Source organism: Solea senegalensis, linkage group LG19 (assembly GCF_019176455.1).
Source record: "Solea senegalensis isolate Sse05_10M linkage group LG19, IFAPA_SoseM_1, whole genome shotgun sequence".
NCBI lineage: Eukaryota > Metazoa > Chordata > Actinopteri > Pleuronectiformes > Soleidae > Solea > Solea senegalensis.
In genome coordinates, this window is record NC_058038.1 from 9843893 (window position 1) to 9862819 (window position 18927).

Below are 18927 nucleotides of genomic sequence, written 5' to 3' on the forward strand. Positions count from 1 at the left end.
ACATTCAAACCACGATTCTCAAAGTGTGGTACGTGTACCACCAGTGTTACGCGAGCTTCTTCTGGGGATACTTGGAGGAAAATCAGAAATACTGTTGATCAGAGTGGAGCTGAAAATGAAAACAAAGTATCACTATCTCGCTACACCTTAATCTAATTTCACTATACCAGTGAAATTAGCCATACCAGAAGTATATGTGAGGAAGAGGAGGATGATGAGGAGAAATGATCTTATTGGCAATAGATCTGCCTCCAATGAAAAGAGCCTCTGGAGTTATTTTAGACAAAAAAACAACACGAACAAAACAACACAGACACAGAGAATGAAAAGAGCTACAAAAAAACAACACGAACAAAACAACACAGACACAGAGAACTACAGTGGATACACATGTCAAATACAAATAAAAGAGATGCAAAAAAAACTTGTTTTTTGGTTTATCAAATTTTATTTTCTAGGCCTCACAGAGAGAGGGAGAGAGAGAGAAGAATATTTTTGTATAAAGATGAGCTGTAAGATGATCTGTAACCTTTGTAATAAACTGAAACATTGGATGAACCGCTGCAACTGTCATTTTTGGTTTCTTGTAAACCCATGAGGGTTTGGCTCATCTTCACAAAAATCTATCTTATTGGTGCCACAACATTTCATTAGTGCAGAACTTTCTACACTAGAGGGAGACAAATACCAGAATTATCTTCACCAAGGACTGTAGGAGCCACTGGGGTCACTTTGACCCGCATAATACATTTGAATCTTCTTTCACTCAGGTTTTGTACATACTCTTGCTGCAACATGTTGAATTTATGGAGTGCTTCCATTCTATTTTTAGCCTAGAGGTAAGAATTAAGTGACACATTCTGTAAATTCCTGGAGTAACCTTCAAGCATTAAAAGAAATGACATCTCTATATTTTCAACACTACTTTATTCACAGCTAAAAATGATTCTGTGCGGCTAGACCTACTGTAAAATGTTATTTACCAGAATGAGAACATTCTTCAATGAAGTGATGTTTCATATTAGGAGGCAGTTAACATCTTTAATGAGCTATTGGATTTAAAGATCTGACTCCTGGTACTGCAGCTCAAGACACTCACAATGTAGATCAATGATGCACAGTGAGGTTCAGCTGATAACAGGAGTGATGCCACTTACCAATGATCAGGCATGTTAGATTGCTGTGTTACAGATTACACCAAACCTGATTAGTTAGATCCCCAGGATGTGCTTCAATATTGTTGGCAAATAAGTTTGGTGCCACCACAAGGCAGGTGTCAGCAAGATGTGGTCAAAAAGATATGCTGTGCAACTTTAAACAACCACAAATGAACACTAGAAACATTTCAAAAATACAGGAAAGGATGTGACATAAGTTTCCGGAAGGAAATATTCTGTGCCCTGATAAAGTCAATTGGTGGTGTCAGAAAGGCGTTCTTGTCTTTGCACAGTGACATCCATTTTCCAAGCTACAAAGCTCCAACGTTTCCTTCATACCATATTTCAGTGAACCAAAGATGCAAGTATATACAAATTTCTGCAAACTGCTAACATATTTTGTCATGAGACAAATGTCTTGCAGAGCAAATATGGGAAATGCAATCAGATATTTGAAGGCTTTGGATGTGAAATATGAATCTCAAATACCTTGTCTTTACAGTGTTCTGTAATTCAGATCAAGGATAAAAATAAAACCAACAGCTGTGGCATTTAAGAACCCAAATGTCAAACATCACACACCAAAACTGGAGAATTATGGTATAATGGATCTTTTTTAATTCCCATGTGAAGAATTAGAGATCAACCACAGGCTTCTTTTTGTGCAAAAACAAACAAACAAACAAACAAATCAAACAGTTAGATTTCACACCATGTCCTGAGAGCTGTGTTATCTCCCATAGACTCAAATATATTACAAAAGAGGAAGTTCATCATAAATTATCACATTATGGCCAAATCTGCTCATACACACAGGATATAGAATATGACATTTCAGTGTAACACAGTGCTGCTCAATAGAAAATGAAACAAACTCAACATTCAACAACGAATGCTGTTTCCGTGGCCTAACCAATAAAACCCCTCGGTTCAAGCCCAGACACAGGCATCACAGAAACATGTCATAGCCTCTATTAAGCTACAGTACCACTGCCAGTGTGCTTTTCAAAGACAACATAGATCACAATCATCAGTGTAAAACCAGGTCTACCAGAGCGTGTGAACTCACCCAACAGAGAACAAAAAAAACCAGAAGGTATAATAAGAAATGAGAGGCATCAACGCATGTGCTCAGTGGGGCATTAAAATTTGTTAGTGCACATTTTATTTATATGGCTAAACTTGGTTGAGATTAATGTGAAACGCAATTGCATACAATTAGATGTAAATAATACACCAAAGCTTGGGGAAACCCTCAAAATATGCATTAATCTATTACATAGTTACTTGCTAACTTTAACTAAACTACTTGTGGGAAAAATTCTCAAACATGTTTTCAGTGGTTTTTTCACGAAATGACCACAAAATGTGACAGAGGAAGCAGCAGCAGCTCTTGCAAGTGGAACCAGACAGTGTAGGTGGTCTGAGTGCCAGTCAAATGTTGTATGACACCGTGCACAAAAGGAAACCACAGAGCACATAACCACTGATGACTTACTATATGTTAACAGCTCTAGTTCAGATTTTTTTGCATTATGTACAGTTATTTTCACCCTTTCACACTGTTGACAGCAGTAATTACTTCTCAGCTACAGTAGCGAGTCACATAGCAGTGTTTGCACTCCACCATCCATTTTTGTGCTACTACATTCCGTCTTTGTCACTGACCCCTGAGTTCTCCTCAAGTCGTTTCGTCATCAGTTTCCTCGGTACGCTACGTTGGTGAAGGTGGATGTGGCTCCTTTATACAAGGGGTTGTTAGCCTGAGGAAGGAAAACAGAGGTGACGTCATTTAATCTGTTTGTCAAAGACATCATTGTCCCTTATTTCCCCACTGGCTTGTGCTGCATGAGCACAGTTTTTCAGTGATGCAAGTGCAGCCGAATGCCATAGTGCTCACTAGGGCTGAGCAATTATTCTGAATTTTTCATCAAAATCGCAATACAGCCTACTGCAAGTTTCAAATCACAGATCGAAGCGCAATATTTTATATGAGCAAAAATTGTATTAAAATATAATTTTAGGTGAATTATTGTCCTAATCGTCGCACATGTTAATCTACAGGCTGACGAGAACATCTTTGTTTCTCACAGATCTGCACAAATATTAAACAGTAACAGCGGCGTGCCGTGCCCCACCAGAGGGCGCTGCTGTGCAGGGGAGGATTGCAAGCTTTTATGTTTTCCTGTGTCAAAAATTTCATGGAGCACAAGTTAATAATACATTTAACGTTGTCCCCAAAGAAATGTCCGCAGTTTTCATTTGATGAACGCAATTTCCAATGTAGACACATCGTGACTACATTGGAAATTGCGTGAATTTCAGTGAATAGTTGGTTGTGCCGGATGCTGCGCGTCCTCTGTGGGGCCCGGCCGAGATATCCTCCCTGCAGTGTCGCGTACTGCAGAACTGCTGCGCGTGCATCTGCGTGTACAGTGCACGCTTTCGTTTCGGCAGTGGGGCCAGAAGTTCAGGGACCCAGAGCGCTTCTCATTGGTTGATTTGAAGCAAGGGCGGGCACTGGTTTGTGCACATGAAGGTCCGCAGAGCGTCATTCCTCTTCAAGAAGTGAGCGGTCAGTCTCATTTATTTTTATTCTAACTTGTAATTGATAATGTAGTTTACATTACAGCTGCAATTTTGTGTCAAAGGTGCTGTGGTCCCCTCTCACTTGCTACTGTGTTTTTGTTGTGAGGGTATGAGAGTAATGTGTGGTTTTTCTGGATAGCATTGTAAACATGTTTTTCGAATGAAAATGAGGATAATGGTGCCAAAATTACCATTCCCTCCTATAGCCAGTCGCAATAAGATATTAATAAGCACTTTCCATCTGAAACAGAGCCGTTTTGTATGTTTACATCTTTGCCCTTCAGAGGGTTTCTCACCGTGTCCCACTTGGCTTTGGATCTCTCCTCTTCGAACCTGGCAAACTCTCTGCGATCGTGGATGGTGATCAGTAACTTCCAGATGAGGAGAGCAGCAAGGCCCAGGAGAAGAATGGCTCCGGCCACCGACAACAGCACGACCAAGATGTTCGCACCCTCGGGGCACTCTGAAGAGAAGAGAGGAGCAGAAAGAGTTAATTCAGAACCAGATCCTCTCCGATGCTGGTTTCCATGATGCAGAGGAGCCCACTCAGTCCAGTGACACACACTGAACTGCACAACCATTCAGCACACTGATGCATTTGGGTTTCTGCGGTGTGGCAGAGTAGTTGTGGTTATCTGGCAGATGATGTGTTCTTTGGAGAATAGCATATTATTAGATGCACACACTGTTCCCCTGATGCTGTAGCCTGCCAGACTCAGGCTGAAATGACATTCAGGAACACACTATTCTGACCTAATAATGTACCCATAATATACAAGGTGCAGTTCTCTGGCAGTTTAGATGTGCTCAGAAACTCTAACCGTACAGTACCTGGCTCTTTCACCACAAACAAAATGGATTTGCCAGTTTCGTCTTCGTAGTACTGGAAGTGTACCACGCAGTCGACTTCATCTTTGTACGAGCAGTTCACTGCATTTGTGGAGGATGTTTGGGAAACTGCAGGACAGATATGATAAGAAGAGGAAATGTTGTTACTGAAAACACATAATATTCATCAGTGCAGTATGTACCAAATGTTATAAGAAATGTTGTATAAGAAATGATCGACGGCAGATTCCTCACCAAGTTCACCACCCAGATCTTCCACTACTTTGATTTCATCCTTGCAGATTCTATTGCAGCTGTTGTCACTGGTGTACTGGCCCCGTTTGAAATGCTGACACTCGACACACTCCCTGCAAACAGAGTCACGTACCGTTACTTTTACACAGGACACAACACAGGTTATCACTTGGTGTGGTTGTGTTTGTTAACATCATTAACAGCAAAGTGTGTATTTCAGCAGTGCACAAAACCATTATGTTGCAGAGTAGTTTGTTATATATATATGTTATATGTTATTTATATTTTGCTCCATATATTGTAAACTAGAGGTTGAATTTATATTTAATTTTATAATATTTATTAATATTAATATTTCATGCGTCTTCTCCAGAAATAAAGAAGACATCTAGTGCATTTACTGTACATGCTCATGATCCCCCAGTAGTTAAATCCTTCCTCTTTCGCACACTCCCTTGGCCTTTGCTTTGGCTTCAGCGTCAGTTCAAAATGTCAACATTGGACTTCATAAACCAATTCCATGGCAGACTGCATGGTATTTATCAAAGCGCACTGCACACCTCCAGGAAAATAAGCCCCATGGCATTTCCTCTCGTCCAGTGCCAACCTCAGCACCGAACACAATTTAGCCTCTCAAATATTGAAGTGTCTGTTCACTCATCTCTCTCGTCAGTCCGAATACTTAGCAAGGAACTCACTTCTTTATAGTGCAAGAATCAGGACAGGTGGGGCACTTCTCACAGGTGGCTCCGTAGGCACCGGGCTGAGTGCACTGACAAATCCCGCACTCGCAGTTGCCGCGGCCACTGCACAGCAGGCCGATGCTTGACATGCAGGTGTCTATACGCGTGGAGCAGTTACAGTTTTCTCCTTTCCAGCCGGCATCACACTGGCAGAAGCCACAGCTACACTTCCCGTGATCTGAAAGAATATTAAGAGGAGGAGGGCGGCGTTAATCGCACAATAATCCTTCACAATGTTTAATTTCTTCAGCTCCGATATTTACAGTTCAAATTCTATATCCTAACACATGTTCATTCACATGATGTGTTTAAGTGTTCATAACCACACGGGTGGGGCTGGGCAAACAAATACAAATGACACAATCAGAAAATGAATCAGACTGTGTGTGGATTGTGTTCTGTCTGTGTTGTTGTTGCCTATAAACCTGTGCAAATTACGAAACCATGACCACATCTGTCGCTTACGCAACCATTCAATTACTGGGTAGGTGTTAAATGTTACTTAAGTGTAATTATTTGTTAGTTTTAAGATGAAAATTCAGCCATTTACCTTTATAACATTATCGGGTTTATAAAAAAACCAACAACAATAAAGCACTTGTCTTTTTTTTATATAAACATTCTCTATTAAACAAGACAAAAGTCAGTTAAAAAAGTATATTTGTGTGATAAATAATCTGGAATCATATCTTACTCACACAGGGAAATTACACACACACATTTCTTAACCCTACAACCCACACCTCTATTGTTCTACACGCTAATGTTTCCGTTTCTCAACGCACACACACACCCATACACACCAACAAATGCTCAGACTCCACTGATGTGTAGAAAGCACAAAAGCTAGGTCCGTGTAGGAAACAGATTTACAGTGGTGGAATGGTTTGTTGACAGAATCTGGAGGCAAACTTTTCTTAAAGGGATTCAGAGAGCCGTGCCACATCAGCACATTAAACAACCCCAGAAACAAAAGCAGAACCCCAGAGACTACAGTGGGCTTAGCAAGAGACTAAACAGGATTAGGCAGTGGATGACTAAGAGCAAAGTGAGTCAAAGCCAAGCTGATCAGACTACGGGGGGTGGTGGTGGTGGTGGTGGGTGGGGGGGGAGACTCGTCATGAAATATCACCTAATTCCAGGGATCAAAACAGATCATCAAGTGCTTAAACTCTGAGTAAACATTTCCCCTCACACAACTTGCCTCACTCGTGTCAAAGTTTGTCCTTTGAGTTGCATTTACTGCACTGCCTGAATCACTGGTTAATGGTTAACACTCTCTTAGTTGTTGAGTAATCTTTCCTACTCTGTCTCTTAACATTTTCTAGTTAAGTCTCAGCTGCTCTTCTTGACAAAGTTTTCGTAATGGTTTGTCTTTTTTTTTTTACTGCACAATAATCCTGCCCATTAATCACATTCCTGGGCTTTAGACGGGGCTAACACGAGGGGCCACGATAAAAGGAGAGAAACACAGTTGAAGTCAAGGGAGAGAAAACATAACGCAGCTGGAGGACAGGAGGGAACGTTGAAGACAAAAATATTTACTGGTGAAAGTAGAATTTGGGCCAATTGCCAGCAATGGAATGCAAACTTTCTTGTTCTCACTGTCCTCATTTTTATGGGCCCTGGGGCCGCGCTTGCTTACTACTGCTCCTTGGACCTGCACCACTCCTACATCCCGTCGGCAGAAGAAATATACAGCCACAGGGAATATCACAAACATGGAGCTTCAAGTAGCTCCAGTGGAGCCAGTGCTGAAGGAAAATTGCACTTTAAAGACAGCGTCAGAAGTCTGCAGAGACACAGTGACTTTGCGGTCCCAGGTCGGGCTCTGTAGACAGTCATACATCATCTATATCCTCGTGTGCAAGTGTCTGTGACCCAGCCCTGGGTTTAATCTCTCATAATACCCGTCTCTAAAAATAACAGCCTCCACACAAACGTAACATCTACCTGGAAATTTTCAGCTTTCTCACACACAGATTGCCCTCCATCGTCTCTCTCGGTCAAAGTGCAAAATGAAGACGTGTGTTCTATGAGCATGTGATGAGCATACGATAAGAATAATTCTGTTACTATTATTCATCTTGATAGCATCCTTTAAACCCTCCCTGCTTGCAAAGTGTGAAATACATTTTTTTGAATAGATATTGCTGTGTGAAACAATGTTCTACCCACAATCCTCAGGTGATAGGTGGAGCTCTCTGTTACTATGGAGATGTTTGCCACAACTGACGTGCAATCTATGACTGAATCTTACAGCGTTTCATTACGCAACCACAGAACAGCAATTACTCCCATTTCTAATACTGCAGCACTATATTAAGAAGGTAAAATCAGATGTTGTATCAGTGTTTGTGTGTACAAAATCAAAAGGTGTTTTTGTCATGATTCAATTTGTAGCGCGTTGGTCTGGTTTCACGTTTAAAATGCTTTTAAAAAACAACAACAATGTTAACAGTGGTGAAATCTTGACTTTAAATGTCCTGCAGTGAAATGAATATTGATTTTACTTAATGTGTGTAAAGAAGCAAGAGCAATGTTTCTATTTTGCTATTCCTACACTGCCCACCTTACAATCACAAGCCCAATCTGCTTTGACGTTAAATTACCCAGTAACACAGGCTATTAAACTTTTATCACCTTGAGTGAGTAACTGTACACTGAGCTGTGCAGACTTGGAATAGAGCACGGCTGCAAGAGCACCAATCAAACAATAATTGGGTGTGTTCTTAGAGCTGATTATTTACAATGTTTACTTTTCGTTCAGCACTTCAGTAATGCAATTATTTACATGTTGAGATGGGTCATACTGACAGTGACTGGAAAGTATCCACTAAGATTGGATGAGGTGTCTGAGAAAAGGAAAAGGAAGTGTGACTTCATGTTTCCTGATATCAGCCGCATGAAATAAAGTGTGACAGAAGTGCTAACTACTCACCAGAGCAAAGTGCCCCTTTAAATCGCAAGCAGTTGTAGTCGTCACACTCGCAGTACTTTCCCCACACTTGGCCGAAGTCATTTGCGCGGCACGAGCACTGTCCGCACAAACAGTCGCCTCTCCCACTGCAGACTGGACTGTCCGGGTTTGGGATGCAGTTGGCGTCGTCAGATGGATTGTAGTCCTCCACTGAGCACTCACAATGAGGACCCAGACGACCCTTGTGACACTGGCACACGCCGCACTCATACGTCCCGTTGCCGTTGCTGCAGACTGGACTGTCCGCCTCTGCTTTGGCCTCACATTCGCAGTTGCAGGCGAAGTCCGCCGTGACCACCAGGGCGTCTTTGAAGCCGCGGGGTTTGATGGTAAAAGTGCTGCTCTTCTCCTTCGGGCAGCCGCGCAGCTCAGCCTCAACACTGAATGACACCTGAAGAGTAGAAGTCTCCGTCTATTGCTGTGTTTACAAAAATGAAATGTGGAACATGATAAGCGGATACATACCGTGTCTCCAATACTGAGGCCAGAACAGGACTGGAGTCCGGGTATGATCTCTCCATTGAGGCAAGTGGCATCGAAGGAGAGATGCAACTCCTCCGGGACTTCCAGGAGTTCCAGCTCCACTTTAGAGCGAATTTTCTGCTCAAAATAAAGTCACCAATCGATGATACAAAGTGAATAATTGTCATCAATGTCATGTTAAACCCATTGTCCCATATTCAGGAAGAACTTACCGCATAAGCCTCTTCAATGAGCTGAATAACATTCCCAGAATCACCGGACAATGTTCCCACTGTTGTGCCAGGCATGAGGCGACTGTACTCCTGGGAAGAGAGTGGTGACAAGAAGAATTTTTGTATTTTTCATGCCAAAAGCTAAAATAAATTACTCACACAGTGTAGTTTGTATACCTTGTAGAGTGGCTCCACAATGTCGGTCACAGCAAATACTAAATTGATGTTGTTCTCAGACATTTTGTCAGTCATGAGTGCCAACGAGGGATAGTCCTGGAAGACACAGGATTGTAAATATAATGTCCAACACTGCAAATGAAAACTACATACCAGCATTACAGCAATGACTTAAATGTCTGTCTTTACCAGCACATTAGTTTTGTTGTAAATATTGTCATCATCAAGGTGACACAGGCCATCGTGGGGCTGGACGATGCCTGCTATGCGTCCGTCCAGTGCGATGTGAGTTTTGGCATCGGTGGTGAAAACCAGTAAGTGTGAAGCATCGGAACGCCAACCAATTTTATCCTAATAATGATGATGGACAACAAATTCAATAACGTGAAGGAAAGACCACATCCGTATTTATGAAAAACTAAGAGAAATTTCTCAGCCTGTGTTTTTGTTTCTCTATACGGCGACGATTGCTATACCTTGCACACCACAGCCTGCATGACAGCATCAAATCCACCCTCTGGAGCATCTCTATTTCTGGACACCTGCTGTTTCTCCACCTCCTCGGTGAATCGCGCTACCTTCTCTGTCAGTGTTAGTACATGCTTGAACCCAAACTGAGCCAGGCATGTTTCACTGATCCTGTATGTATAGAATAGGTGAGGTGAGGTGGATAAGAAAATCAACAAAGAAAAAAAAAAAGTGTAAAAGTTTTCTCAGTTTCTTCCTCGAAACCTCTGCACCTACCCATTGCAAGGGTTTGTCACAGCCTCTGGTGGATAGGTGTACATGTAAGGGCCCATGGTCTTATCCACAAAGGCTCCAAAGCCCATGCGCAGATTGCTGGTGGTGCGGCCCATGGTCTCGGCAAGCTCATTGCCCAAAGTGCGAAGGCGAGCCAAGTCGTCCTTCATGGAAAATGAAAGATCCATAAGGTAGTAGAGGTCCACCGGGTAATCCTCCACCTGTTTCACCGACACTGTGAAATGCTTTGAATCACCTGAGAAGATAAGAGTTGATATGTGAGTATGAAATAGATTCATTGCACTGCAGGTTGTCTTTCTCAATCCAGAATTTATGAAAAGTAAAACATTACAAATTGTCTGGTCCAATACCTATGGTGTGCGATGAACGAACGTACCTGGTCTTAGTGCCATGTGAAGTTTCTGAGGCCTTATCTGGGTGACATCACCTGTACCCGAGGCCTTGCTACTGAGCGCTGTGTCCTCTTGAATCGTCAGGGTGCTGGAGGGAAACTCCAGAGAGCTTTTAGTGCATCCTCCATCCACCAGATTCTCCTTCAGGTCACACCGGGACGCAGTGGATCCCTTCCCAAAGTCCTTAAAAATCACATCCAATCTGGTCACTTCTCAAGGCAGTGATGAGTCAATAAAGTTCAGTTTCAAAACAGTTTAAAGTGATCAAGGAAAATAAATAATTGCTGCATTGTGCTTAATTCTTCTCGTCTATATTTTTGCTTTCTGATGTTATTTGTTTTGATAAACATACCCCGTCTGACTTTGCTTGGTCTGACTTGTAAAAGCAATTTTAATCTCAGTGTGACTTCCCAATGAGATAAATGTTAAATAAAAAACAAAACAGGAAAAAATAAAGCAGATTACTAAAAGCCCTTTACAACCAATAACATGTTTAGGTATCTTCGTCATTGCTCTGTAATGAATTTGTTGAGAGGCAACATAAACAAAGTGCAGGGGATGACAACCAGAGGAATGCTGCTGAGAAATGAGGTTTCTGTTAGAACTTGCTGTGCCGATCGATGAACAGGAGCAGAGTGATTCCACACGGTGTGTGTGGGTTTGTGTGTGTGTGTGCTTCGGTGTGCCTGGTGTTTGTACCTTCTGAGAGCACCATGCACAGGTGGGGTGAACAGCCAAGCACTGTTGACAAGTGGTAACTCCTCTCGATGTGCAGATGTTGGAACCTGGAACAAAAATCACACACTTTTTAATTTTTACAGCTAAGACTATGTAGAAAGTCTGACACTGATGAAGAGCAAGGTTTTGCTATTTTACTTAACTCTGATTAACTTGAATCAGTTGGAGTTTTTCATTACATGTTCACACATACAGTACAGTAAAACTCCTTAATATCTCTATGTAAAGTTTACCCATTAAACTAATAATACTAATCTGGTTACAACATTTTCATTTTATACATACATATGTACACATATATATATATACATATGTATATGTATATTGAAAAGACAAAAAATATGAGCCATAAACCACATATAGACATGGGTATAACATTGGACCCCACATGAATTGTTTAAAATGAAAAAAATAAGATTAAAAAGTGGAGATTTCCCAGTGTTGGACCCTCTGGTCATGTCGCTTTAGGAAACGCATCCTGACTATTTTCACTCCCTTATAAGGTAAAGGGTGGCGAAAGCGTCAAAAGCGCAGCGAAATTAACAACCAACACTATTCGAGTCAACTCACAGGGAATTATTCTGTTTTATCATTGATATCGATCAGCTTCAAACACACGTACACAGTTTAATTACACAGCCGCTTCAAAGATGGTCGTGAGGAAACACCCTCTGAGAAACTCCACTCTTGACAGACAGGTGAAAAGTTTTGTGAGACAAATAATAACACACTAAAAACAAGGAACAGCATCTTACCCCAAACATGTGCTGCCAATGACAAGAAGAGAATCACCGTCAGTGGACGGAGTAACAAAGTTGCCATGGCTGAAGAGTAACGGAGCAGACTCGTTCCCCCTCGTTCACTTTGAAACTTGAAGGCTTTTCCTCATTCTTCACTTGACTAAACGCGTGTTGGGTCATAGCTTTGCCTCTTTACATGAAACCTCGGTGTGTGTGTGTGTGTGTGTGTGTGTGTCCGGGAGCAGATACAGGCACAGACTCGTCTGTACTTCTTTATAAATGAAGGACAGAAAGGAAAAAATCACCCAAAAGTAAAAACTGAACCTAAAAGTCTCACAAACGCACATGAAGGTTTTTTCATTTGTGGATTAAAATTGACATTAAAATCTGCGCAGCAGCTGAAGGTAAAAGAATATTCAAATTAAAATACTTTCTTTTTTAATAGAGGTTTACAATCTTTTTAGTTTTGATTGTATAAACCCATGGTTCTCAAACTGTGGTACGTGTACCACGAGTGGTACGTGAGCTTCCTCTAGTGCAGGGGTGTCCCAACTTTTTTTTTTTAACGAGGGCCAGATATGATCATGTGCAGTGAGTAACGCGTTACTGTAATCAGATTACATTTGTCTGTAACGCAGTAATGTGACGTGTTAATGTCGATAACGCCAGTAATCACATTACAGTTACGAATCAAAAAAGGATCTTGTGACTTGCGCTTCTTTGTGGGAGGACAGAAAACACAAATCAAACGTAGACTTGACACGAGAGACGAAGGAGACGAGGAAGGACGTGCATATTCAGTGTTGTTTTCCTTTGAATTCTCATCATCATCTAATACTGTCATGAGGGCGATAGACTTATTTTTGTTACCAACGCCAAGCTGGCAGGCAGTTTGCAGAATATACACAGTATGGCCTTGATATTTACATATTTATTATAAACAAAGATTGAACGTGGGATAATATTTAGGTATATTGCACTAATATACATATACAGTTTCTTGCAGAGAGGAATGAGGAGCCTGGTTATGTGTGGTCTACTGAGAGCAGTGCTTTGTACAGTCTAACAGCTACAGGGAGGAATGACCTGCGACAGCGCTCCTTCAGACATTTAGGATGTCTCATGTTACTGAAGGAGCTGCCCAGTGCAACATTTGAGAACTCTCAAAAATTGATCACCATAAGTTTATTTCACATAACTTAACGTGTTTCACATGTTACAATGTCACTAGTCAGGTTTTCCTCCTTTATGTTTACTTATTGTGCAAATTGGTCCATGTTGGTGGGTTGAATATCTCCATGTGATAATCATAATAATTGGGGATGAGAAGTATTATGGACTCTTGGACAACTGATACAGGTCAGTTGACACTATAGAGCAGAGGTGTCAAACTGATTAAACTTGATTACATGTGGCCCACTACTTACTATCCTGCTATGATAAAAACACTGGTCGTGACCACCTCGTCTTTTAAAAACAGCGACACAGCTGCCAGCAAGGTGACAAAATATAGACATAATATAATACTAAATACGTTTTCGAAATATTTTTTAAAATGGTAATAAGATATTTTCGGTTGTAATCAACACATTATTGATTGTATTACATCAAACATTAAATTACATTTATATAAGCTTGTTTGGTGTTACAATTACAGTTGTCCATGTTATTGTTTACTTGATTTTAGATTAATTTCTCTTGTTTTTGATATTAATAGGTTAACTCTGCATCATAAATATTAGTCGTGTTGAATTATACATCATTCCATATCAAAACAAGCACCTTTACTTTGAAATTCAGTGAAATGTCATCATGATTAAATTTATTACAACATAATGATGGAATATTGTGTTCTAATTTTTTATTTTTATGAGAAATTGTGTTATAAACGGCCCCCACTTGAAGGTCATTTGAGTTTGACACCCCTGCTATAGAGCTTTCTCTCAGCTCTCAAAATTGACTAGGTACCCTGCCCTCTAGTGGACTGAAAGGAGAACAACCTAGCAATAATAAGAATAGTCAAACTGGTAAAGGCTGCAGCTCAAGTTGAACTCTGTGCTTAAAATAAACTAATCGTCACAAAAATGTTGAAAAAGAAGGACCCCTAATGTAGAACAAGTAATTTGTTGTAAGAAATACGCAGCAGGACTCATCACAAGTGGGTAATTGTTTTGAGCATTCCGTCGCTTCCTGAAAGACGTTTTCTGTCACAAACTGTCTGTGTCTGATGCATTCTCTGGGAACAGTCGAGCCAATTGCTCCCTGTCCTCTTCACTTAATGTATGAATCTGATAAGTGTCTGCCAGCGAATGATGGAGCGTGCGGGGGAATTCGTCCGCTTGGGGAAGTTTAAGAAGAAGAAAATGAGGCAGAAAACGTGGGGAGAAAAACGGTGAAGACTGCTCCGAAGAAATGAAACTCTGGGAAGTGTGTGTGTGTGTGTGTGTGTGTGTGTATGTGTTTGTGGAGAAGGCAAGGCTTCTTATCAATGCACTTGTCATTTTATTGAATCTTTATCTCTTTGCCCTGCTCTTATTCTCTAACTGGTTGCTAAGATACAGCCACCCCATGTCCAAGACTTGCGCCTAGAAGAAATGACAGATATAGAGATATAAGTAGAAAAGCTATAATAGTCAAATGTTCTGCTGGCATTAAACTCTTAGTGTGGGAGGATAGTGCAGGTAATACACTATGGGCAATAAAACCCCCTCTTCAGTACCGACTGATTTGGATCTATTGGTTCCAAAGACTTCTTCACTGACCACCCCCACAAATTAACATCATTTTGGGAAGAGCGGAAAGCGCCAGTCGTCCTGTATAAAAAGCTACAGCCGGGGTCAGACGGCAGCCAATTAAGACTGAACATGTAGCAAGGAGGGGGGGAGGGCGGAGGATGTAAGGGAGATGGACGGGTCCTGACCCGTGTTACAGATCCATCCAGAGACCTTTAAGCATTTCACTCTTGGTTGGAGAGAGCCAATATCAAAATGCGCTCAGACAAAATCACTGTTTGGTTAACTACAACCGGCCTGTGTGACTGGTGAGAGGAAGGCTCATGTGAGAAGATATGAGTTTTTTCTTCAGGTTAAAGGTCACCTGGCTTATGAAATGTGCCCCGAGAGTCACCGACTTTAATGGACAATGTGGATTTGTGTTGTCTGACGTGCCGTCTGTCTCCAGCGCCTCTTGGCCACACGAGGGAGGGAGAAATGGAGAGAGTGTATGAGGGCACATGCTTTTGTGTTCACCCGCACAAGTCTGAAGTAGTGGCAATGGGTTAGGAGGGTAAAAAGTTGCAAGAACAAAGAAACAACACAGCCGAAATGGTGCAAATCATGGTAGCCTGCGATAGACCGGGAAGAGGAGACGTTTCTTTATGTAAATAAGGTTACTGGGTAGAAGCTGAGTGCATTTAAACGTCTGCACTGCAGAGACGGAGCAAGGTTTTCTTCATTTTGTAATCTGTGTCTCAAACAAACAGATTTTCAGCAGACATTCAGGCTGCAGGAGGTGCAGCACACAGACATTTCTAATATACCGTACACATCGAAATCGGGGAGGCTATTAACTCTTTAAAATATCTTTAATGACTGACGACTGTTTAGTGTGGGTTTGATGTGGAACTGCGTCTCTGAAATCTATGTTCGTTTGATGGAGGTAATGACTGTGTTTCCATTTGCGTGACAAAGATCATAACACGGCCTCAATTAAGTAACACCTTCTCTGTGATGCTGGATTTATTCATATTTTTGTTGTTATTTCTCTACCTCCGTTTGGGCTTCATTAAAACGAACCATGTAATACTGTTTATAGGCTGAGTCATTCACCTGAAAGTATGCTTGGTCAGGCAATACTATCAGACCTGACTGAGGGAGCGTTTATGTGTGTACAGCAGCAGAGCTGCTTTTTATTCCTCCAAATTTGCTGAATGAACAGGTTTTTTGAGCAGTAGAATTCACTTGTGAAGCTTTTTGTGGTCGTTGTCATGATATTTGGCGATGTTGTTTTGCTCTTGTATGAAGTTATTTTTTTCTCAAAGTGTGTTTGCATTGATACTGAATCTTTTTATAGAGTTACGGCTATATATGCTTGGACTAACACACACAGATTTTGCCTCTGTACACTACACCACCAGAAGGAAGTGTGAATTTCTTTGGATTGACCAAAGAAATTATAAGCATTTGTATACATTATTGTCCATATTCAGGGACTCAAAAATAATAGGACAAACCCAAACCATGATAAACAAAAGGCTTGTACTTGGTTGAAGATCCTTTGCTGTCAATGAAGTCTGGAAGCCACCAAACACAAATTCAACAGCTGCAGACCTTTATCTGCTCGGTCTGACAGGGAACCGCAGTGAGGTAACAGGCCACACACCTGGCTATGAAACGCCTCCGTCTGTCTTGTCAAAGAATGAATCATTTCCAGTGTGCAGCTCGGGAATGTTGCTGGTTGACACTATAGATCTAAAACACCGCCACACTGAGAAACCGTGCGGAGCTGATAGACTTAATCAGCATTGGGTGAACTCATTGACAGACGTTTGAAAGTAACAGACGTTTTAATCGTCAAATGGCACTTCTTCATCGCACACTCCTGGTGTGCACACACAAACACACCCAGACACAGACATGGAGGTGACTTCTCTGCATCATTTGTCTGTGCTTTGATCAGTTGTTAACGGGGCGTCTCTAAAAGAAACTATTAATTGATAACGGGGAAGTTATGAGGGAAGTGTGATCACTCTGCAGGCTTAAAAGGATGAAGGTGACGCTGATGTAGAGGTAAGGAGACAAGGGGAGATGGGTGGGGTCAAACACCACCTCTCAGTTGCTAGGGATGTCTTCACTTAGTTTGTGTTGCTAGGCTGCCAATTCCCTAATGTTAAGTGGAAACGTTTCCCCTCCTCTCCTCCATCCAGGCACCTCACCCCTCCCTCCCCGCTTCCCTCCCTCCCTCTACTTCTCCTCTAAACCAAAATAACTTCACCAACCATCTGTCACTGGGCTCACAGGTCTACTGTTGCTTAGGAACAAGTCCGACACGCACATGCATGTCCATATGCATCCTCACATGAATATATCTGCATACTGTATTCGGCAACAGTGACAATAAGCTGCTCGTTAGGGAGAAGTCTCTGCCGGTGACCGGGTTGCATCAATGAAATGTGTGGCATTCGCAAAACTGGAGAGTGTGACAACAGGTTCATGGAGCTTTCAGACGGCGAAAACTTCTGCGGGGACATTTAACAGCGACGTGACACTTTAAAACTAACATGTTCTCTGACGTTTTCTAGTTTGTGTTTTTTTTCTTCTAAAGGCTCACCCGCATCATCAGGTTTTAACTGTAGTGGGGGATTTACATATTGACAGAAAGATGAAGTGTAAGCACTTTGCCATAATCACACAGCAGCACACACAACAGTGTTGACTGCCAATTAACTAAATCCAAAGTCTAATGAGATTGTTTGATCTAATTGCACACAAACACACACACACACAAACACACAAACACACACTCACATGCACACAAACACTCCTTGTTTTTCTGTTATCCACCCATTTCCCAAAGTGAACTACCTCCAGTCTTATGGTACGTGTTTGTGGATGGAGCTAATTATTGTTTGTGCACATTCTTGTCACTTGGTGGCTGAAAGCTGCTTACCCAGACATATGGAACATCCCCATATTGAATTTCATGGCCTTTGTTTTTGGACAAACAGCAGATCAGTCTGACGAGGCCTGGGGAATACACACATACACATTAGGATTAAATAGAAAAGAGACACCTGTTAGTGTGTTTACATTTAATTACACCATATTAACAGTTTTGGAGGATTTAGTACAAATGTAATCAGTGGGTGTTACATGGCAAATATTGAATTTTCTTAAAGCCACTTGCACTTATTTATTTTGGTATTTTATTTGGGCAGGTTTTCATTCCGTCAACTGTCCGAACGTATAATGTGAAAAAGACCTGTTGTATTCTGTTGGTAATCCACTTTTATTTTGAAATAATGCAGTAAGGACGTCAGTGTAGTTATTTTTAAATGACAAATATAATCCTGACTACTTAGATGCCATGGCCTCGAGAGAGAAAAGCATTTATTTCACCAAATGTTTCTAAACATACAGATATTTCATGCAGGGAAAATAAATACAGCAAAACAGCAATCAGTTTTTGTTACCAAGAATCAATGTTGATTTTAAACTCTCAGTTTCAGTTCACACAGCACCAGAATGACAAAATGATCATTTGAATAACAGTTTAATAAAAGCAAAAGCACTCATGTTCTGGGGGTTTGATTTTTAGTGGGTGCAGTGAAAACAGAGGGAGCCAATATTTCTGATAAATATTCGCCACGGCTGTAGTCCCAGTTTATTATTTCACACCTCCATTTAAAAGTTATATATTGATCTATGTCATGACTGTGACAGTTTCCCCCAGCAACCTGCAAAAAGCGGTCAACGTTATAATTGTTTTCCAGTGAAGACAATAATCTGCCTCTCTTATTGATTGTGAATAAACTGTTAAATGGTTTTCATGAGAAGCTTTTAAGAAGAAGCTACTTTAGGTTTAATTTAAAATCAATACTGCCGAGGATATTATTGATGTACATAAATTGAGTTTTAGAAGCCAAAATGTCCATATTTATGAGTCATTTGTTCTAATTCCACCCTGAGTACACTAAACTTATTAAGGGATTTAAAAAAAAAAAAATAAATAAAAAATCCTTGAATAATTAACTACACTCGATTACTGGAGACAACAAAAATAATAATCAATTGCACTGTACATCTGAGGTGCTGCCACATAACTACCTCCTCCTCCTGGTGAGCAGTGGTGTGGTCCGCGGGGATCTCATCAT

General features: G+C 41.1%; 1 protein-coding gene across 1 annotated transcript; it reads right to left on the minus strand.

Moving 5' to 3' along the window:
• Nucleotides 1-1752: 1752 nt before the first annotated feature.
• Nucleotides 1753-12246, minus strand: LOC122785268 (integrin beta-3-like). The gene is made up of 15 exons (XM_044050995.1): nt 12072-12246; nt 11278-11363; nt 10563-10761; nt 10169-10421; nt 9901-10063; nt 9614-9775; nt 9425-9520; nt 9248-9337; nt 9018-9152; nt 8514-8943; nt 5528-5750; nt 4830-4942; nt 4578-4703; nt 4043-4209; nt 1753-2920 (listed from the first exon to the last, which is right to left on the minus strand). The coding sequence occupies exons 1-15, from the start codon at nt 12136-12138 to the stop codon at nt 2855-2857; spliced, it is 2376 nt and encodes a 791-aa protein (XP_043906930.1). The 5' UTR covers nt 12139-12246; the 3' UTR covers nt 1753-2854.
• Between the last annotated feature and the right edge of the window lie 6681 nt (nt 12247-18927).

Excerpts from the sequence above, each read along its gene's own strand:
- LOC122785268 (XM_044050995.1), bottom strand. The coding sequence starts at position 12,138 with ATGGCAACTTTGTTACTCCGTCCACTGACGGTGATTCTCTTCTTGTCA. Across the intron at positions 9,521-9,613 it reads ACAACAAAACTAATGTGCTG|GACTATCCCTCGTTGGCACT; the intron begins GTAAAGACAGAC and ends TGTGTCTTCCAG. Across the intron at positions 9,338-9,424 it reads TTGTGGAGCCACTCTACAAG|GAGTACAGTCGCCTCATGCC; the intron begins GTATACAAACTA and ends CTCTCTTCCCAG.